Source organism: Pelodiscus sinensis, chromosome 3 (genome assembly GCF_052426305.1).
Source record: "Pelodiscus sinensis isolate ZL-2025 chromosome 3, ASM5242630v1, whole genome shotgun sequence".
NCBI classification, from domain to species: Eukaryota; Metazoa; Chordata; order Testudines; family Trionychidae; genus Pelodiscus; species Pelodiscus sinensis.
Genome location: NC_143054.1, coordinates 40,919,257 through 40,942,323, shown reverse-complemented (window position 1 = coordinate 40,942,323; position 23,067 = coordinate 40,919,257). Strand labels below are relative to the sequence as shown.

The 23,067-nt window shown below is 42.2% G+C and overlaps 1 protein-coding gene across 1 annotated transcript in view; it reads left to right on the top strand.

Annotated features, from left to right (window-relative positions):
* CSMD1 (CUB and Sushi multiple domains 1) overlaps nt 1-23,067 on the top strand; it is a 1,868,278-nt gene that overhangs the window by 1,501,128 nt on the left and 344,083 nt on the right. The window contains exons 24-25 of the mRNA XM_006137767.5: nt 14,553-14,744; nt 19,516-19,642. Of these exons, the coding sequence (XP_006137829.3) occupies nt 14,553-14,744; nt 19,516-19,642 (319 nt within the window). The remainder of the gene's footprint in view (nt 1-14,552; nt 14,745-19,515; nt 19,643-23,067) is intronic.

Here is a 23,067-nt window from a genome sequence, read left to right as displayed (position 1 = left end):
TTAACCAGTGCTGGTTGATTGTTGTGTCCTTAGGACTCAACACCTAGTTCAAGGGCATTGTTCAAGTCTATTGTTGTCTGTGAGTCCCCTCTGTTTTCCCAACTCCAAGTAAAAGGGAGGTTTGGGCAGGGGGAGAGAATTACCTTAGGGAGGAGATTCCCCAAGTGATCTCTTCCCTGGTTTTCTTGGAATTGCTTGGGTGGTGGCAGCAGATTCCCCAAAATCTGGGTGTGACAGCCCTCCTGAGTGTGAGCACCCCACCCGAGTCTGGGACGAGAACCCTGAGAGCCTGACTGCCAACTGCTGTTCATGTGTGATCGTCCTTTGGGTGTGAGCCCCACCCCAGTCCAGAACGAGGGCCCTGTGAGCCCAACTGACTGCAGTTCACGTGTGACCGTGCCTTGTGCGCAAGCCCCTGCCCGAGTCTGGGACGAGGGCCCCGTGAGCCCGACTGACGACTTCTGTTCACGTGTGACCGTCCCTTGGGTGCAAGCCTCTGCCCGAGTCCTGGACAAGGGCCCTGTGAGCCCGCCTGTCCACTGTTTGTTTCCCCTTATGGTCGTCTATGCCGGGGTCCGTTCCCGGCGACCCGAGGTCTTCGAGCTCCCTCCCGGGTTTTGCCTTGCCTCCTCCTCACAGGGGTGTGGGAGAACAGGGACCCGGGCCCTCCCTCTCTACCGGATCCCAGCCCAGGGCCCTAAATGCAGGGTCAATGTTCCCCTGCACGGCTGATGAGGCGCATCCCCACAACGCATCAGCCCACGGGTGCCAGAAGGACCCCGTCCCGGGCTGCTTCCTTCCCTCCGTGGGCCCCAGGTCATAAGCCTCCAGCTCCCCAGTGCCTACTGTGGTTCCTGCTGCCCTGTCATTGGCCGGTCCTCCAGCTCTTCTTCCAGGACCTCACTCCGCTGCGGTGTCCCTCGGTTGGGGTTCTCCGCCCTCCATCTGCGGACGCCCTGCCATCCTTCTACTCCAACGCTGGCAGGCCCTTTTGAAATGGCCCAATGGCTGTATGGTGGCCCTGCCCACTCCGTGACATGGGGTCTTCCCCCCTCACCTCTGGGCAACCGCCCGTCGCTTCCGCCCCAGCCAGCCGTACGCAGGGCACAGGACTTGCATCCTTGCTGCTGCCCAGGCGGGGGAGGAGGGTCTCTGCCGTGCTTTGGCTTAGCGGCGGCGTCCTGCCCCTCAGGCTTGCTGCTCCCAGCGTGGCTCCCTGCTCCCCTCTCACAGCCAGTTGGCACGCGGGGAAGTTTTTCTTACCAGAGCCTGTAGGGGCAAGGTTTCAGAGTGCTCTTGCGGGCCCCCATTTCTGCATTCATCATGCCAGTGTGAGGAACAGCCTTGACACTCCTCCTCAGCTCTCTCAGTTTTCCTTCTTGACTTGTAGAGCCAATGCCAGATGCCTCAATGGGAGTGAACAGATCAGGTAATCATCAAGTGATCACTCTCCAGTCACCCATTTCTAGCCTCTGAAAAACAGAGGCTAAAAATACCATTCCTATCTCACGAATACCCCTCCCCTCCAAAACTAAAACAAAACAACAACAACCCCTAGGTTTTTGTATGGATTTTTGGAAAAAAGTGAGGGCATACCAGAAGGAACCTTTTCCCTCATACATTCATCTTGGGCACAATTGAAGGCTTTAGCCTCTATTGAACACAAAGACTTAATGAAGCTAGTGCCTACATTAGCAGGAGTGTGTCCTGAGTATGCAAAGAGAGTGACACTAACCCCTCCTATTCTTCTCTGCTTGCTTCTTGTAATTCCCACTATCCTTTTTGTAGAAAATGTGGGACTGTGACTCAAAAGAAGTCCTTAACATTTCACTGACTCAATTAAACATTTATGAGCTAGCTTTTTTTCTGAGAGCGTACACAGCTGGCAATTTGTCTGAGAGTAATTCAGACATATTTCTTTATCTGAATTTTTCTATCATTGAATTCAAGTAAAGCTATTACAGCTGGTCCCTTCACCTATACATAATGTAGAAATATTTTTATATTATATGTAGATTTCAACACTTTGTACATTATTTCCAGACATGGCGAGAGTCATTTTGAAGTCTCATTTAGTTAATTGAGTCAATTATAGATGCTTAAAACACAAATACTACTGATTGAGTGTTTGTAGGCATTTATGTTTTTTTGGATAACTGTGACAGTCACAGAACATTAGCACAGGTATTACTTTGTACTTCTACTTACTCTTTGGAAGCATGAAAATGTAGCCTTAGAAAAAAAATTGGTCATGTTTGTGAATTTACATCAATATCAGTTTAGATAGAGCTCTGCCTTCAACCTTGACAGTGTTTCTGATCTTCTTTATGCCAGGGGTTGCCAGACTTCTTCATACCACAATCCTCTTCTGCCAACAAAAATTGCTATATGACTTCAGGATAGGAGGACTAGAGCCTGAGATTGCCCAACCCCTCGTTGTTCTGGATGGGACATACGGGGCAAAGCTTGAGCCCCACTGCTCCAGCCATGGAGCAACAAAGGTGAAGCCCTATGGCTTCAGTCACAGACAGGAGCTGGTAATTGGAACTCCAATGCCCAGGGCTGAAGCCCTTCAGCTTCAGCTTCAGCCCCAGGCAGTAAGGCTCGGGCTTAAACCCTGGGCCACTGCAAGTCTAAGCCAGCCTTTGAGATGCCATTAAAATGGGATTCAACTCACTTTGGGGTCCTGGCCCAGAGTTTGAGAACTGCTGCTCTATGCTATCAAGTTATGTCATATTTGTTAACTATAAAGCATTTTCTGTGCGTGTATGTCTACAAACTTTGCTTATTGAAATAGAATTTTTATATGCTTATCTTTTCTTTAATGAGTAGAACCTATTCTTAAACTTTTTGCCATAAACATTTCTAAAGGTGGGGATAAACTATATCTAAATTAGAATATCAGTTTTATTTACAGAGAGCAAAGTGAAATAAAAATGAAATAGCGATTTGTTCCTAACCAAGGCCCACTCCACTATTTTCTTTTATCTATAACAAAATTATTGTGGAGTTGGGTGAGATTTGTTGGCATCTGCTGGAATATATTGTTAACCATTTGATGGACCAGGCCAGGTCTGGGCACAGCTGAGGGCATCTGCTCAGTGCGAGTTGCTCAGCCTTGGGGCTCTTTACAGCCCCATACCGGGAACCTTCCCAAATAGGCCACAAACCAGTCACACTGAGCGCTTCAAGCTGCCGATCTGGCCAGCCAGAAGCCTCACGAGCAAAACCCCTCTGATACCCCAGCTCTTCCTGTGCCCCAATCAGCCATGGTCCTAATACACAGGCGTGGGGCTATAGAACCCAATATCACCTACCCTGAAAGGGTTCTTCCAGTCCCAAGAAATCAGCTACAGTTCCCAGGTCAATTTTACACTCTGTATCTTACCCACAAAATCACGCTGAGCCAATCCTTTAGAATCTAGAATCTAAAGGTTTATTACTAAAAGAAAGAAAAGCATGAGAGTAAGGATGTTAAAGGAGAATACATTACATCACCCAGTTCTCGATGTAGGCTCTTAGCAGAGATGTTATAACTGCTGGCTTAAAATTCTTTGGTGTACATCCTATGTCAAGATGGGTTCACAGTTCCCTGCAAGACTGCCTCTGGGATCAAGAGCTGAGCTGAAGACCAAGATGGAGGGTGCCACATGGCACTTATATATCTTCTCTGGCATCTTCTTGGCTGCGGCAGGTCACGTGGTCAGTGGCCTATCCCTGTGTTCCATGCTGGTAGCCCTTAGGTATCAGTCACATTCCTGAGATGTGTATTGGCATCTAGAGATTCGTTGTCTCCTTGCTAATTAGCATAGCCATAGACTGAGCTTTCCTTGCCCCTTGCTCAGCCACAGACAGAGAATTTTCCAGCATCCATTCAGACTACAGGTTTATAACTACACATACAAATACCATATAAGTATGCAAATAGCATATACAGAATCAGTAGAACATAAGCTTTCATGTGACACCTCACATGACCCCCTTCGAATGCACTTTGGGGCAAATATGCCCCTGTGGGTGCATCAGTGAACTGGCTGCTCCCCTTAAAATCCAGTAACATGACACTCCCAATGCAAAATTGATGCAGGAAGTGATGCCAATAACATCACTGAGGGCATCACAGGCTTCCCCATGTTTTTGCTCTGTGTTATTGCATGTTCTAATCCAATATTAGAAACCACAGTACAGAACTGGACAAGTGTATGAAAACCAATTTTGCCTAAAATAGGCTTTCTCATTGTAAGGTCTCTCATAGCGACAACCCTGTACTTGCACTGTTTTACCAACCCAAGGTAGAACTTGCTAAAGACCATAGCTAATTGGATCTGCTTTTGTAGCATGATCCCCATGTGTGTCATGCAAACTTGTCCAAAGATGAAGAAAATAGTAAATTTATCCATGCCAGCCCAGACAACTCTCTGAACACCAATTAACATTGCGTTAACATAGGTATTCTCATCCCCCATAGTGTAGGCATCTTGGCCCTTAGCCATGAAAACAAAATGGTAGTGTGCTTCAGTTTCCCCTTTCACACAGCACCTTATGTCTGGAACCTTCTTTGTCTTGGAGGAAGTTCCAAGATCAGTTATAGGCATTAACCATGAAATATCAACATCTCAAGGTCCTTTAACATATAGTCTGTCATCTGGTACCTTTCTTGATTGGTTCAATGGTTTTTTTCGACACAGTATGCACGTTGTACATTTTTACAATTCTGTGTAACAACAGCACATTGGTTAAAGAGTTAAAATCAGTAATAGGAACAAATTCATCTCTAGTGTATAGTGACAGTACTTCTTTCATGCCACATCTTTGGCTCCATGCCATTGTAGTTTTGACTCTTCAGGTTTAAACTGCAAGTCTCCTTTGCCAAAGCAAGTTCAGCCCCTCGCCTTTTCATTTCAACCTACCTGGACATAGTCATAATGACCTTACTACATGCACCTTACTTCAAAGAGACTTTAGCACCAGATTACAGAGGGAAACTTCAGAACTTTAATTCATGCTTAAGTTTGTCACTTTACGAATGGGCCTTAACAAAGATGATAATTACCTTACCCATTACAAAGTTAGCTTTCCCACTTATCACCCCTGATAAGCCTGTCATTGACTCATAAATAGCTATTCCCTTTCTCCCTCCCTATCCCTCACCCCACCTTCTGTACTAAATCTGATTTGTCAGTTTAATAATGTGTTCACTTTTTTCATTGTATTCCTTTGGTGTATATGGTCATGCCAATTCTCTTTCAGAATGTGATCTGAGGAAGTGTGTCTGGCCCACGAAAGCTCATCACCTAATAAACCATCTTGTTAGTCTTTAAAGTGCTACATAGTTTTTCCTTTTGTTTTATCTGAAATAAGAAAGTGAATTCTGTTGCCCAAAATGCTTGAATTATTATTTTCGCTACAATCAGTCTATATAACATTTCACTCCAAATCTGATCAGACTTTAAAATAAATGGACAGAAAAATCTTAAAACCTTTTTGTTGTAAATGCTCCACCAGGATTTCAGAAATAAAATTTAAAACAAGCAATGTATTTCTGTGAGGCAGTTGATGATTTCTGAAAGATATACAAGCTAAAAAATTTTACGTGTTTGTTTGATGTTCATATATATGTATTTTATAGTCCCTTTCCTTCAACTGTGATTTGTCTTTCTTACAACCAATGTCTACACAGTCATTCTGTTATTTCGAAATAATTTCAAAATAACAGGTGGGTTATTCCAAAATCTGTAAAGCTCATTCTATGAGGAATAAGCTATTTCAAAATAAGGCATATGTATACATTTGCCTGCTGCTATTTCGAAAGAGCTCCTTACCAGGGCCATTCTAAGTTATTCCTTCCCAGTGTCTCTAGAGGTCTGAATTGAGATAGCACGTCTACATTAGGGAAGCTCGCCTTGGACTAATTTTGCAGCTTCCCTGCACTGTAGACGTGCTACTGTGAAATAAGCTATTTCAGAATAACTATTCTGGAGTATCTTATTTCAAAATAGCTGTGCAGTGTAAAAGTATCTCCAAGGAACAACTTGTGCACGTTGGCCTGGTACAATGTGAATAGCTTTGCTGGGAGGAAACATTTTTTGGTATAATTCTTGAAAGCCTCACCCAGGAAAATAATAGTAATGTTCTTGATTTTGAGAGACCCCGTCTACATTCATCGCATTTAGTTTACAAGTATAAATGTGCCTTTCTTGTGAACAGGAATGAAAGATGTACAATAAATATGTCACACAGATTTTGGTAACCTGCAGTAAATTCTGGTTCAAGTAAAGCTAGAACCAGCTGCAGAAGTATTTACAACTGCAAGGTCCCAGTTTAACTGTGTAACTTTCTTTCCCTTTACCTGCTTAAAACTAATCTTAGATGGAAGAGTGAAGAAGCCAACAGGGTGATCTCTGACTCGTATACTCTTGAAACTCATAAATAAATATTGCATTGTTGTTGAATGATGTTATAATAATATAGAAGAGCTGGCACAGAAAAACTGTATTGAATCAAGCTATCAAATTTGTATAGAAATCTGTCGTATACCTGTTTCATCATCCAAGTAAGACTTTACACTTTGGGAGCTTAAAATAGATTTCTCACCCTATTTCCTCATGAGATTAATATCCAGATATACATGTTTTGTTTTGTTTTTTGCCGCAAAATGAAATTGCAATGCTATGAAAATCTTCACATTTTGTGCAGAGATAACCCTGTGGAAAATAAGTGATATTAAATCTCTGTAATCCAGTTGGGATAATAATTGATACTACTTCATGTCTAATACAGATGTTAGGCAGTAATGCATAATATTCCTGACACATAGTATACCATTGCCTATATGAAGGAATGAAACTTCTCTTTTTACCCACCTTTGTCAGAATGAACAATATACAGTCTCCCCTAATAAGATCGTAAGTCTGACCATAGCAGGTCAAATCAAAGGTCAGTCTAACCAACTATCCCGTCTTCAGACAGTGGCCAATGCCAAATGCTTCAGAATAATGAACAGAACAGGTAATCATCAAATGATTACCCTGCCACCCACTCCCTGCTTTTGGCAAGCAGAGGCCAGGGACTAATAGTCATTGAGAAACCTATTGTCCATGAATTTTGCTAGATCTTATTGGAATGCTATGGTTCTGGCTTTCACAGCACTTTCTGAAAAAGACATTCAACAGCTTGACTGTGCATTATATCAAGATCAACTAAAGCCAGTTGTCCTATCTGTTTGGGTATGTCTACACAGCAAAGTTATTTCGAAATAACAGCCGTTATTTTGAAATAAATTTACTCGCGTCTACATAGCCAAACTGCTATTTCGAAATTAATTTCGAAGTGCTTACTTTGAATTTAGTAAATCTCATTCCACGAGGAATAATGCCAAATTCAAAATAGCTATTTTGAAATAAGTGCTGTGCAGACACTTATATCAAAATATGGACCCTCCAGCCTTCCCAGGGTGCTCTGGTGGCCACTCCAGCCTCAACTAAGAACACTTCTCTCCCTCCCCCCTCTCCAGAGCCCTTAAAGGGGTTGATTCAGGCCACAGTGTCTGTGCCAGCTCCAAGCCTGCAAGCCCAAAGCCAGCAGTCACTGCCCCTGAGCCGGTGGCCCCAAAGCATGAGCTAGCAATCTACTGGAAGCCAGCCCTCCACCACTTCCCAGGAACAGTCTGCCAGCTCCCAGGAGCCTGCCAGGTCCTGGAGAAGGCGGGCACCTTCCGGGTCCAGGGTGGAGATCCTGGACCTTATTCAGGTTTGGGGGGGATGCCCCCAACATCCATAATCTCCGTACTCGATAGGGAAATGTGGCTGTCTATGGAAGGATAGCTGCCAGCCTGGCCACCAAAGGCCACATGCAAACCCAGGAGCAGGTTTGCATGACAATCAAGTTGGTCCAGCAAGACCCCCAACCTTGAGTCCTGAGCTACCCCTCCCCCTTCTTCCCTTTGCTTCCCCCTTCCAGCTCCCTCCTCCCAGGTTTCCCCCACCTCTCTCCCACCCTCTCTTCTCCCCTCTCCTGCCTCCTTTCCTCAGTCTCACCAGAGTTTCATTCCCCCCTCCCAGTTTTGTTAAAAAAAGAGAGTTTGTGTCATGAAAATACATGTATTTTATTTGACATCAGGAAGGGGGGTTAGAGAGGGGTAAGTGGAAGGCCGTGAGGGAGGAATGAGGCACAAGCCCCCAGTGGGGCAGACTAGGGAGGCTCTTAGTGCTCCTCTGGGTGGAAGCTTCCCACAGAGCCTCCTGGATACTAACAGGTCTTCAATGGAGCTCCCGGATGGCAGCCTGCAGAAAGTGCAGCCAGGCTCACAGCAACGCGTCCAAGAAAAGAACCAGAATGCCCCAGGGGCAGCTCCGGCTCCATGTTGCAGATTGCTGTGGTGTCCCGAGTGAGGGCAACCAGAGTCATAGGCAAGCAAACAGCGAAAGCTGAGAACCGGCTGTCGGGAGGAGTCCCTTTAAGCACAGGCCTCAGATAGCCTCAGGCATCAGCCACACAAAGTAACTCCTGTCCTGATGCCCTGCCGGACCTGGTTCCATCCGACCTTAAATGCGATTCAGCATCCACTCAATCTGGACTCGCTATTTCAAAATGCATTTTGTGTGTAGATGCGTTATTTCGAAATAACTTATTTTGAATTAACTATTTCGAAATAAGATATTTAGAAATAACACTGTAGTGTAGACATACCCTTTGAGATATTTCTCTGGGTGGCCATCAACCCAGTGCTTGTACCAATAAAGGGACTCATAATATTTATATATTTCTGTGATTGTTCACAGGACATCCACAGAAATGGATATCAAACAGAATCCACTTATTTGATTCACAGAGCATGTATTCATAGAATGCATGTTTGTTTAGATGGTATAAACATATAAATTCACATAATGTGTTTAGTTGCAACTGCTTTGGAGGATAGGGTCATAATTCAAAATGATCTTGACAAATTGGAGAAATGGGCTAAGGTAAACAGGATGAAGTTTAATAAGGACAAATGCAAAGTTTTCCACTTAGGAATGAACAATCAGTTTCACACATACAGAATGGGAAGTGACTGTCTAGGAGGGAGTATGGCAGAAAGGTATCTAGGGGTCATAGTGGAGCAGAAGCTAAATATGAGTCAACAGTGTGGCACTCTTGGAAAAAAAAGTAAATGTGATTCTAGGATGCATTAACAAGTGTGTTGTGAGCAAGAAACACGAAGTCATTCTTCCACACTGCTCTGTGCTGATTGGCCTCATTTGGAGTATTGTGTCCAGTTCTCCAAGAAAGATGTGGAGAAATTGGAGAAGGTCCAGAGAAGAGCAACAAGAATGATTAAAGGTCTAGAGAAGGACCTAAGAAGGAAGACTGAAAGAATTGGGCTTGTTTAGTTTGGAAAAGAGAAAATTGAGAGGGGACATGATAGCAGTTTTCAGGTATCTAAAAGGGTGTCACAAGGAGGAGGGAGAAAAATTGTTCTTCCTGGCCTCTGAGGATAGAACAAGAAGCAATGGGCTTAAACTGCAGCAAGGGAGGATTAGGTTGGACATTAGGAAAAGGTTCCTAACTGACAGGGTGTTTAAAAACTGGAATAAATTGCCTAGGGAGGTTGTGGAATCTCCATCTCTGGAGATATTTAAGAGTAGGTTAGATAAATGTCTATCAGGGATGGTCTAGACAGTACTGGGTCCTGCCATGAGGGCAGGGGACTGGACATGATAACCTCTCAAGGTCCCTTCCAGTCCTAATATTCTATGACTCTTTGATTCTATGATTTAGTGATTCATCCCAAACAATAAGACAAGACTTCAAAGTAAGGAAATCTTTAGTCAAGATATTCAGCTTTCTAGGAAGAATCCAGACTTTAGGTAGTAGAGCAGGTGTTCCAGCCAATGTAATTTAAAGTAGCTGTGTCCCCAACCAGTCAATCCATGTGTGCAGAGTCTATGCTCAGAATATTTCAGAATCTATTGCAATCATCTAGATTGCAATGTATTATTTGTATTTTTAGTATTCATATTTGTATTAGTAGTAGTAGTGTATGAGGTACAAATTTCATTTTTTGAGGAGTAACGTTAGTTCGAACCAAGGGGTATGGTTCGAACTCACATATCGCGGTGCACACTTTCACTTTCGAAACAGCTGTAGATCAGAGTAACGTACTGGTAAGATCATGCTAATGAAGTGCGGAATATTTAAATCCCCGTTTCACTGACTTTCAAATGCCTACATTTGCATCCCTAGTTCGAACTAGGGTGCAAGTGTAAACATACTTGTAGTCTTCATTTGTTTTTAAAGGGCAGCTGAACATGCAAGTAAATTCGGAAGTACTTCTGTGGCATGAAGAATCTTGCACATTGCTGAGATTTCTAGAGTTTAACAGAGAAGGATGAGTGAGGTTATTTCTAAAGGGATCTCGTTACATACTAATACCTTTGTAGCTATCAATTCTATATGAAAACTAGACAGTAAATACATTATTTAAATTGAGTACATATATTTTGAAATTATATTTTGCTATTATAATTTTTCAACTTTAAAGTATGATGTTTCCAGGATTCATAAAAATATGGATTTGTAGGTATTAATCTTGAATAGTTATGAATATGATTCTATGTCATTGTGATGGGGTGGAATAGGCCCAAAGGTGCCCCGCTGGAGGCTCCAGAGTTCTGCCACAGCCATCCCAGGAAAGGAGTAATCGAGGTTACCTCCAAAAAGGCTACAGTGGCTGCAGGGAAATCAGTCAATTGCCGCCATATAAAAGGAGCTGCAGAACACTGCAAGAATTAGTTGCTGCTTGGAGCAGAAAAATAAAAAAAGGCAGGCCTAGATGCCCAGGAAGAGCAGTAAGAGCACAGACAGTTCAGTATGGTCACAGACTGGGAGAGCTAAATTTGCCAGACTGGCTACTAGCACTGAACCAAAGACAATTTGCTAACAGGGATTGGGGGAGCACTGAAGGAACTCCTGGCTGGCTGCTAGGATTGAGCCAAAGACAATCTGCTGGTAGGCACTGGTGGAGCAAGATATACCTGATTAACTGAGGGACTGAGCCTGGGAAGGAATCCCTGGGAATACAGTCTCATACCATAACTGAACTGCATAAAGATCAAATTCCAGAGAGGACTAGAGAGAGACACCATGAGAGGGGAACTGAGATAGACCCTAGGAGACTGTCTATCCCAGTAGGAGTCTGTTCTGGTTAACATTCAGTCAGTATGTGACTCGAAAAAGCTGCCTAAGAACCAGAGAAAGTGGTTATGAGAAATAAAGATTGCAGATATGGCCCACTAGTGGGGGACACTCACAAGAGGTGGCTGTTGATACTGTGACAGTCATATAAGTTGTTTTCAACAAGAACAGATCACTCAGTGCCAGCAGATTTGATCATTTATGCTTGAAACATTTAAATACTTGGGAAATGAAAATACAATACAAAATAAAATTAAACTTGATCATTTCAAGCGTTTTTGGAAACAATTCTGGAACAATTTGTGTAGTGGGAATGGTTAGAGACATGAACCAAACTGTTAACATATATGATGGAAACCATTTCAAGGAGGGTTGGTGACAAACTCTTTAAATCCCTAGTTCCAGTTTCTCTGAAGATGGAGGGAGGGGAAGTTGTGCTTTCATGAAATTTGAGTGGAATTTTGTTCCCGCTGAGGTACACGGGACTTCTGTATTGATTCCACTGTAAACGGGAGTGAGTTTGAGGACTTCAATATTTCTCCTTATGACTTTACCCATTTGACACAATTAAAGATTATGGTGAGATTGTTCTCTGAGAAAACAGAAGTTGTGCGCGTGTGAGTGTTTTTATATATATATATATATATATATATATATATATATATATATATATATATATATATATATATATGAATTTGGTCCTTATTATTAAAATTGAAAATGACAAAAAAGTAGAATTGAAGTTGAACTAACATTTTGTTTTCTCAAATCAGAATCATTTTGTTCCTTTTTGTCCAAATTTTTTGATGACAATTCTATCTATAGATTGGTGTTGTTTTTATTGACAGATATACTGTAAACATGTTTCTTGGGAATCTTCCATTGTAATCAGTTTTATTTATAACTGATATAAATACATTTATAACTGATATAACAGTTCTGCCAAAATAGCCATTTTGGACAAATACAATGAGTAGAAGAATTATTGAAAATTAAGTGAAAATAACTCTTACTCGGCTCAGAGGTGAAAACAGTGTGAACCTCCCCCAGTGAGCAGGAACAGCAGGAGTTGCTATCTTGATTTTCATTTAAAAACTAGTCACAGGATGAGATTCGTTTGGATACTCTATTACATGCTTAGATCAAAGACATGAGAATCTCCATAGACCAGAGCTTTGAAGGGCCTGTGGAAGCAATAAACTTACTATGAGACAAGATGAAAAATATTATTGTAAAAATATTTTATGTGGGGGCCTTAAAAAACGTACAATCTCTACTTTCTAAAGTTAGAATCAAATAATAAATGTCATTATATGAAGACAGACATGAATGCCGGCCTGCAGGTTCCTCTCTTTCTGACAAGTTTAAAATATATTGGAAATTAAATGTAGACTACATAACAAAACAGAGTATAGCTCTCATTGTAGTATGGAGCCAAATCTTCATAACAGTCATATTTTTTCCTACTTCTTTTTCTTCAAAGTTCTGATTCTGTTGATAATTAATTTTTTTTTTTAATTTATGGAGGTTAGGAAGTTGCAGAAAGATCATGAAACTGCAGACCACATTTAAAGGGGAGCTAAATTATATTTAGAAAATGGTAATATAAAGAAAAGAAAGATATAGAGGAGGGAAAGCATGCATAATCTGGCTTGGAAATTATTTAGGTCTCAATTATTTCAGTTGCACCTTATGCATCATATAAAAGGGAATGTGGGGAAAGTGGCAGATTTGCCACCAGCTTCTCCAGCTGTTGTATCAACCCCAGCTAATGTGGAATGGAGAGAGGAGGAAAAGAGCATGGAGGCCCTGGACTGGAGTTGGGGTGGATTTACGTGGACGGTCACATGGGGAGATCACATGGCCTCCCTTTGCTGGTGTCTCCCCTGGGCCCTGTATTGGTCAGATATTTATTTTATTTGCCCCCCTGTGCAGAGATGATAGGATAGAGTTTCCTAACTTGGCAAGATTGGTCTCTTATTGTCCTGGGATTGAGAGGAGAGGAATTTGTGCATGAAGTAAATGACTACTTCTCTGTATAGATCATGGAGCTAGAGCCTAAGACAGAAGGAGGGATGAGGGCTTCCATTCTCCGCAGCAGGGGAGCTGACAGTCTGCATGGGTTACTGGGCAAGGTGTGGAAGGGCAGACCGGGTTGGGCCTTAAGCAGAAAGGGTGGGGACAGGGCAACCAGCCCTCAGTGTTATCGTGCAGCACTCAGGGAGTGATTTAAAGAACCTCGGACCACCCACCACAGCAGCACCAGCTGGGAGCTTCAGCCCCCCTTTGAATTGCTGACCCCTGGGGCAATTACCCCCTTCGCTCAGCAGGCCTGCACTTCTTCAATGACACTTGGAGGTGGGCACATGCTCCAGTGATACAAACCACAGAAAGGACCAAGGTAGGAATGGTAGAGGGATGATTTTTTGTTAATGCCTGATGGCCAGTGTTGAACTGCTTTTCCTGGAGGGTCAAATGAACTGTTTATATCTTACTGTCTCTTAATAACTCACTTTTCACAAGAAGTAATTTCTGTTAATAAATGTGTATGTGTGTGCATGTGTGCATTCATCAGAATGGAAGCTAAAGTCTAGGTGACTAGAATCTGGGGAGAGATAGAACAACTCTTGCACATTTTCCCTTTTCCCTTAATTCCAGCACAGGCTATTGTCTTTGTTACTGTGTAGGGGGCATGGGTGGTCAGAGGTAGTACCCGGCATACTGTCAATTATACGACTGACATGGTTTACTTTCTCATGGTGAAAGTGAGTAGCAAGGACCAAATTGTTGCTCTGAGTATAATTAAACAACAAATAGTTCTGTAGAACCTTAGGGTATGTCTACACTAGTCCCCTAGTTCGAACTAGTTTAAATATCCCGGGCTTGATTTCTATCTTCTAGGCCTGTCGCCATTTTTGAAATTAAAGCTCCAAAATCAAACTACCTGTTAAACATTCTTGTAGGAAGAATAACAAGTAGTTCAATGTAGGGCTTTAATTCAAAATACCGGGTCCCTGCCGCATGTAGACACGGGCAGTTAGTCCAGAATTGTAAATTTGTAAATATGCGACCGGCCAGGAATATGCAAAACAAGCGTGGGATATTTAAATCCCGGGCTTGATTTGCAACTTTGAATGCCTACATTAGCCTCTCGAACTAGTGTAGTTCGAGCTAGTGTAAACATACCATTAGAGACTAACAAATATATACACAAGTCACCCGGTATTTCGAAATATTTTATGAAATAACGTGCGTGCTATTTCACCATCTTGGTAAAGGGAAAGGATTTAGTTTCTAGTTGGATTATGCTTTTTTCCAGATGGAATTATATTATATTAACATTATATTTTTGTATTTCTCCCTGTCTTTCTCAGGTTTTGACCTAGTCAAGTGTGAAGATCCAGGAATACCAAATTATGGCTACAAGATCCGTGATGAAGGACATTTTACTGACAGTGTAATTTTATATAGCTGTAATCCTGGCTATACGATGCATGGTAGTAATATTATGACCTGCCTAAGTGGAGATCGAAGAGTATGGGACAAACCTATGCCTACCTGCCTAGGTAATTTTAATTGTCACCATGTAAACCTTAACATAAATAGGTGGTTGGGGTTTCTGTGCAAATGGAAAGAAAGTATCTTGTTTTCCATCTATATTCTACATAAAATGGTAGTGTAAACAATTAGGACTTAGTTGTGGTTGGTTCTGTCAAGGGCACCATTTTAAGAGGGCAGTGGCAGGGCTATTGCCATGTGTACCAGAACACCCCTTGCTCTTCTTCCCTTTCCCTTCTACTTGATCAAGTGGAAAATACACATCTTGCATCACTTACCCCTCTGCCACTTCTCTCACCAGCCAGGAGTGAAAGGAATGCATGCAAGCTGAAAGTTTTTTGCTACCTGATCATATGGGAAAGGGAGGAAGAGCAAGCAGCTTTCCCAAATGAATCGTGGTAACTCCCACTCCGCCATCCTAAAATAGCACTGATACCAGTCTGCACATTGATATAGGATTCAGTTATCATTTGGGCATGAATTAAGGAGAGTACATACCATACCTTTCCTAAAAGGTTGCCAAGAAAAGTTGCTTGTCATGCTATCTCCTCTCTCCTCTACCCTCCATATCATGATAGTTAGCTTAAGGCTTCCAGACATCCTCCACTCAGGTAATGTATGTTTCATAATAAAAAATACAGTGTGTGGTAAAATCCTTTACCTTGTTTTTTTTCCTCCTGTTTCTGCGGGAGGATCAGTAGTCCCATGAACTGCTAGACAAATGACCATTATTTTGTTCCAAAATTCAATTGCTAATTGCGACTGAACCTTCATAACAGAAATTTCCAATTTTTCCTTTTCCTTTGCCCACTTCTGCCCTTTAGGGTACATCTAGACTACAGGGTTTTGTCGACAGAAGTTTTGTCGACAGATACTGTCGACAAAACTTCTGTTGACATAGAGCATCTAGACACATTCAGTTCTGTCGACAAAGCAAGCTGCTTTGTCGACAAAACCCTGTAGTCTAGACGCAACCCCACAGGCAATAACACCTTCTGTCGACAGAAGGTTTTATGCCTCGTAAAATGAGGTTTACCAGCGTCGACAAAACTGCTGAGTTCTGTTGACGTTATGTCAACAGAACTCAGCGGTAGTGTAGACACAGGTATAGTTTTGTCGACAAAAGTCCACTTTTGTCGACAAAACTCAGTAGTCTAGACACACCCTTAGAAACATAATATGAAAAATGCAGTATATACTGTGCAAATTCACAGCACTTTACTTGTACTGTCTGAATCATCCTAGAATTTGCAGGAAAATCTGCTAGTGTGTTAAAAAAAAATCTATGACCTCTAAAAATGTAGCATACGTATTAGTCTATTTTTTGTCCCAAATTATTTTATCACTTTACACTGAACATTTCCTAAATAGTTAAAATTATCTGAAAAGTTGCATACAGGTTATATGAGTTGTGACTAAATGAAACTATTAATAATTGTATCTCATTTTTATGAGGCCTCAGATAACTCTTAAGTGGGCCGCGGTGATGAAAGTAACTCAACCAATCGCCACCCGGCCTTTTATTGTTACTGTCCCAGTAAGAATCCCTGTAATTCAATGACATAAAGTGCACTGGGCATGTGTCAAGATTGTTCATTGGTAAACTATTTGGATCAACTGTCTCTGTTCTTTAATGATTTTGGGATGCATGCTAGGATGAACTTCAGGGCTTGAAGGACTCCCCTTGACAATTGGCCTTAATTTCCCATCTAATTGGCAGGTGCTTGATTCCTCCCACCCAGATCCCACCCCCACTCTACCCCTTGCTCCAAATCTCCAACTTGCCCCACCTCTTCCTGCCCCTGCTACATCCCGCCACTTCTCTTCTCCACCTCTTTCTGCCCTCTCCTTTCTGTGTATCCTATCCCCACTTCTGCCCCTGCCTTTCTGAACCTCCTGAATGCCATGAAACAGCTTTTCCTGGGCACTGCAGGCAGGGAGAAAGAGGAATTGATTAGTGGGGCTACAGGTGGGTGAGAGGCATCATTTTCAAAAGTGAGATCAGAAGAAGATATGCAAATTTCTGTGGAATTTGCATATCCTCTTTTGAAACTTTAGCATAGTCTAAATGAGCCTCTAATGTCCAATCTAAACCTCCCTTGCTGCAATTTAAGCCCATTGACAGAAACTGAAACAAAGAAGTCATTAATCACCTCCGCCATTTCCAAGTTTCCTGTTATTTTTCTCCCTCTTCACTGAGCAATCTGCCTACCCTGTCCTTAATCTTCCTCTTGCTTCTAATACTTTTGTGGAATGAGTGAATAACTGGTTGTAAAAGCATTCCTACAGAGGAGTAATCAGTGGTTTACACTCATGCTGCAAGGGAATATGAATGTGGTCTTCAGGTCGGGGTCTTTTCAATATCTTCATCAGTGCATAGAGAGTACACTTATAATATTAATGGATGATACGAAGCTGGGAAGAATTACAAGATTAACATTCAAAATTATCTGGACCTACTAGAGAAATGATCTGAAGTAAAAAGGTTGAAATTCATTGTGAACAAATGCACAATACTCCACTTAGGAAAAAACAAAAGTGAAAAACAAGCAGTTTCACATATAGAAAATGGGAAATGGTTGCCTGGGATGGAATATTAAGGGTCACAGTGAATCACAAGCTAAATATGTGTTTACAGTGTAACATTGCAAAAAAGCAAATATTCTGAAATATCAGCACAAGTGATAGCAGATTGCCCCAAGGATCAGTTCTTGGATGAGTTTTGTTCAACATCTTTATTAATAACCTAGATGAGGGGATGGATTGCACCCTCAGCAAGTTTGAAGATGACACTAAGCTAGGGGGAGAGGTATATACACTAGAGGGCAGGGATAGGGTCCAGAGTGACCTGGAAAGATTAGAGGATTGGGCCAAAAGAAATATGATGAGGTTCAACAAGGACAAGTGCAGAGTCCTGTACCTGCGACGGAAGAATCCCAAGCATTGTTAAAGACTGGGGACTGAATGGCTAAGTAGCAGTTCAGCAGAAAAGGACCTAGGGATTACAGTGGGTGAGAAGCTGGAGATGAGTCAACAGTGTGCTCTTGTAGCCACAAGGGCTAATGTCATAATGGAATATTAGGGTGCATTAGGAGGAGCATTGCCAGCAGATCCAGAGAAGTGATTATTTCCGTTTATTCGGCTTTGGTGAGGCCACATCTGGAATATTGCATCCCCCCACTATAAAAAGGATGTGGACACATTGGAGAGAGAGTCTCGACTTGACAAAGCCCCTGCTGCATTGATTTAGTTGGGATTGGTCCTGCCTTGGGCAGGGGGCTGGGCTTGATGACCTCCTGAGGTCTCTTCCAGCTTTATGATTCTATTATTCTAAGTGTTGTAAGCAAAATATGAAAAGCAATTCCGCTCTTCTCCACATTGATTAGGCCTCAGCTGGAGTTATATGACCATTTCTGGTGCCACATTTCAGAAAAGATGTGGGAAAATTGTAGAAAGTCTAAGCAGCAGCAACAAAAATTAACAAAAGTCTAGGAAACATCACTTATGAGGGAAGACTGAAAAAACAAGTATTTGTTCAGTCTGGAGAAAAGAAAACTGAAAGGGGACAAGATAATTTTCAAGTACATAAAATAGGGGTGAGGAACCTTTTTTAGGTTGGGAGTATCTGACCCATGAAAAATTAGCTGGGGTCTGCGCACAAGTGAGAAGTAAAAAAACAAAAACAGAAACAAAAACCCTCACTGTCTGAGAAGAAGAAAGATACTTCTCAAATTCCCTTCCCATACCAGAGCCTAGAGGGGCCCAGCCTACTAGATTTTGCATGCTCCAGCCCTGTGGTGGGACAGTGGGAGAAGGGCAGGTTGGAGGCTAGGCTGGGAAGGCTCCAAGCCTTGGGGACCACATCTAGGCAAGCCAGGGGCCATATTCTGCCCCCAAGCCTGAGGTTCCCCACCCCGACATAAAAGGTTGGTAAAAGGAGGAGGAAGAAAATTTGTTCTCCTTGACATTTGAGAAGTAATGGGCTTAAATTAAAGTATGGGTGGTTTTGGTTGGATATTTGGTTGGATATTAGGAAAAATCTTCCTGTCAGGATGGTTAAGCACTGGAATAAGTTGCCAAGTCAAGTTGTAGAATCTGTATCACTAGACATTTTTTTTAGAGAATATTAGGCAAACATTTGCCAGGAATAAGATCAGACTTAGTCCTACTGTGAGAGGATTGGATTGTAGTAGGTGCCCTCTTAAGATCTCTTTCAGTCTATGTTCTATGATTCAATTAAAAGCTCAGGAAGAGAGAGGGAAGGCAGTTGGAAAACGCTTCCCCCACCACACAGACTTTCTTTGCTGCCAGAGACTTTCACTGAGGCAAGGAAAAGGTCCAAGCCTTTCCCCACTTCTCCAGGAGGGAAGCAGCTGGACACTATGCCACTAAAATAGTAGTGTCTAAGCTAGTGTTTCGGCAAGTAGAGCACCTTTAGAGTATGCAATTGCATACATACCCACTCCCTCCAGGTGCATCTTCACTCTACCTGCCTAAGGCATACCTAACAATTGATACTGCTGTATATACCCCTGCTGATAACATATGCCAGCAGGCACTCTACATGTTGCCAAAAAAAAGCATGGAGTATACACATATCCATACTCTTTATTTTATAGAGGATAATAGTTTTCTGCATGATATCAAAGGATATCTTTTATTGTTGTAGGACATGATGAAATGAATGTTTTTCTAATTAAAACAAAGTGGAAAAAAATGTTGTGCTAAATATTGTAGCTTTATTTTCAATGAAAAGTAAACTGATCATTTATTTTTCAGCTGAGTGTGGTGGTCAAATTCATGCTGCTACTTCTGGTCGCATATTGTCACCAGGTTATCCAGCACCATATGACAACAATCTTCATTGCACTTGGATTATAGAGGCAGATCCAGGGAAGACAATTAGGTATATACTTAATTTCAGTTCTTAATGTTGTTAATCTGTATATTTTGTGTAAATGAAGCTCTATTGCAACTAACCACTACACACTAGATGAACTAGAAGTCACAGAAGAATTAGAGAAGATGTCATTTTTTTAGGAGTAATGTTAGTTCGAACCAAGGGGTTTGGTTCGAATTAACATGTCCCGACGCACACTTTCACTTTTGAAACAGCTGTTCAGTGGAGTAACACTCCGGCGAGATCATACTAATGAAGCGTGGGATATTTCAATCCCCTCTTCATTAGCAATTTCGGTGGCCTACATTTGCATCCCTAGTTCAAAGTACGGAGCAAGTGTAGACGTAGCTTGAGTTCATATCTAATACAATTTTGCTTCATTTTAGTGATAAATATATGGAAAACCATTAGAGAAGATGTTATATATGTTCATATTTAAAATAATTTTGCTTTATTTAAGTGATAAACACCTGGAAAACCAGGTGTCAAATTGAGTGTTTCTAGATGGCCAAATTCAATTTTTAATTATGGTCAGTAGACTAGGATATTTTTACAGATATTTGTATTGCAGCTAAGCAGTCCTGCCAGAGATTAGTTTCTCCATGACACTATCCTAACATATTAAAAAGCAAATCCATACTTCAGAGAGTTCCCAGCTGAGGTCATACTCTTAAATCTGTGTGCTAACCTCACTCCACTCTTTATCAAAGGGAGGTTTACCCAAATAACAAAGGTAGAACCTATCAGTTATGAATTAACTGAATTTTAAAGAGCTATTTTAAAAGATACGAATGGAAATTAGGCACTTTAACTGCCATTGATGCCTTTGAAAATCTCTCCCTTAATTTTTACTGTTAAGTATGAGTACCTGTATGATATGGAACACTCATAAAAATCTATTTTGTTTAATTTGGCTGTGTCCAGCACAGAATGCCTAGTACCCTGCCTGACTAGAGAAGTTGGATACCACATCCTATTGAATTTGAGGTCTACCATGATGGGTGTGTGGAGATAGATCCTCACATGGAATTAATTGTCATAAGTCCATTGACTTCGGTGAGGATATGACAACTATCACTATCCTTCCCTTGTATCTTTGCGTAGAAGGCTGTGGTGGTTTTATTTTCCAATCCTAACCCATTAGCATTATAAATGCACATGACACTTTACAGAACAAGAATAACCATGCTGGCCTCCAAGAGCATAAATAAAACTAAAACAAGATAACAAGGGGAAAAGATTCTCTGAGATTACTAATGATGACAGTAAGGACTTTCTGAAGAGGCAAGAATTTGAAGGAGAATGGGACTGGGCAATGGTTAAAGAACCAGGAGATTGTTCCAGGTGTAGGATGCAGGCACAAAACTAAGATAAGGAGAAGTATTTAGGAAACAGAAAAAAGGCACGAGAGAAATAAAAGCAGATCAATGGTCAGAAACGTATGTCTGAAAGGGTATGGCTACACTACCACCCAAGTTCGAACTAGGGCGGTAATGTAGGCAACCGGAGTTGCAAATGAAGCCTGGGATTTGAATTTCCCGGTCTTCATTTGCATAAAGCCGGGCGCCGCCATTTTTAAATGTCCGTTAGAGCGGACTCCGTGCCACGCGGCTACACGCGGCACGGACTAGGTAGTTCAGACTAGGCTTCCTAGTCCGAACTACCGTTACTCCTTGTTTCACATTTCATGAGGAGTAAAGGTAGTTCAGACTAGGAAGCCTAGTCCGAACTACCTAGTCCGTGCCGCGTGTAGCTGCACGGCACGGAGTCCGCTCTAGCAGACATTTAAAAATGGCGGCGCCTGGCTTTATGCAAATGAAGCCCAGGAAATTCAAATCCCGGGCTTCATTTGCAACTCCGGTTGCCTACATTACCACCCTAGTTCGAACTAGGGTGGTAGTGTAAACATACCCAAAGGGACTGCAAGAAGACCTCTCACTTTCTGCTGAGGCAGGATTAACAATATCAAAATCATTCATAACAGATTTTAAATCAATGCTTAAGGTTTGAAAACTAGAAGACAATATTATTGGAAGCCAAATTGACTATAGCCCTTTGCTGTCAAAACATAGCAAAGGTTTAACAGTTTATAGGGAAAAAAGTACACTTGATGAAATTCCCATGTTAAAAAATGCTAAAATTAATTTCATATAAATAACATTGTATTTAAAAAAATACTATTCTTTTAATAAAGCACGTACATTTTCAGTAAATAATAAATTTACTGATACAAAACATTTTAAAAAGTATCATTAAAAGATATGCTTTGCATATCTTTAATTGTTCATTGTATTTGAAGAGACTTACAAACTATATATATTAAAGTTTATACCTTGAATTCTATCAAGAAGTGAACAACAGGCAAGTGAACTGATTCAGTGAGGGTATGTTTACACTGCAAAGTTAATTCGGAATAACAGCCGTAATTCTGAATTAACTTCCATAGCGTATACATAAGCAAATTGCTATTTCAAATTACAGTCAAAATAGCGGGGTGCTTAATTTGAGTTTGGTAAACCTCATTCTAAGAGGTAACACCAAACTCAAATTAGCTAATTCAGAATACAAGCTGTGTAGACACTTAGTCCAAATTAGCTGGCCTCCAGCCTTCCCAGTTTCCCCTGGTGGCCACTCTGGGCCAAACCAGGAAAACTCTTCTCCCTCACCCCAGCCCCGGAGCCCTTAAAGGGGCAGACTCTGGCCATAGTGCCTGTGCCAGCTCCAAGACTGCCAGCCCAGAGCCATCAGTAACTGCCCCGACCCAGTGGTCCCAAAACATGAGCCAGCAAGCCACTGGCAGCCAGGCCTCCACTGCGCCCCAGGAGCAGTCTGCCAGCTCCCAGGAGCCTGCCAGGGCCCAGAGAAGGCAGACACCTTCCTGGTCCAGGGCGGAGATCAGGGTGGACTGTACTCAGGTTTGGGGGGATGCCCCCAATGTTCATGATCTCCACACTAGACAGAGGAATGCAGCCATCTATGGCAGGAAAGCTGCCCGCCTGGCCACCAAAGGCCACATGCGAACCCAGGAGCAGGTTTGCTTGAAAATCAAGTTGTTCCAGTAAGATCCCTAACCCTGAGCTTCTCCTCCCCCTTCCTCCCCTTGCCTCTCCCTTCCAGATCCCTCCTCCAAGGTTTTCCCCTCCCCTCTTCCACCCTCATTCCCACCCCGGTTTAGATCAATAAAGAGAGTTTGTTTTTGGCAAGAAATGTGTTTTTATTTGACTTCAGGAAGGGGGGTTAGGAAGGGGTAAGTGGAAGTAGGGAAGAATGAGGCATAAGCCCCCAGTGGGGAACACCAGGGAAGCTGTTAGTGCTCCTCAGGGTGGAAGATCTCCTGCAGGGACTCCTGGGTACTTACAGCCCCCCCGATTGACCTCTGGGATGGCAGCCTACAGAAAGTGCAGCCAGGCTATCAGCAACATGTCCACGAG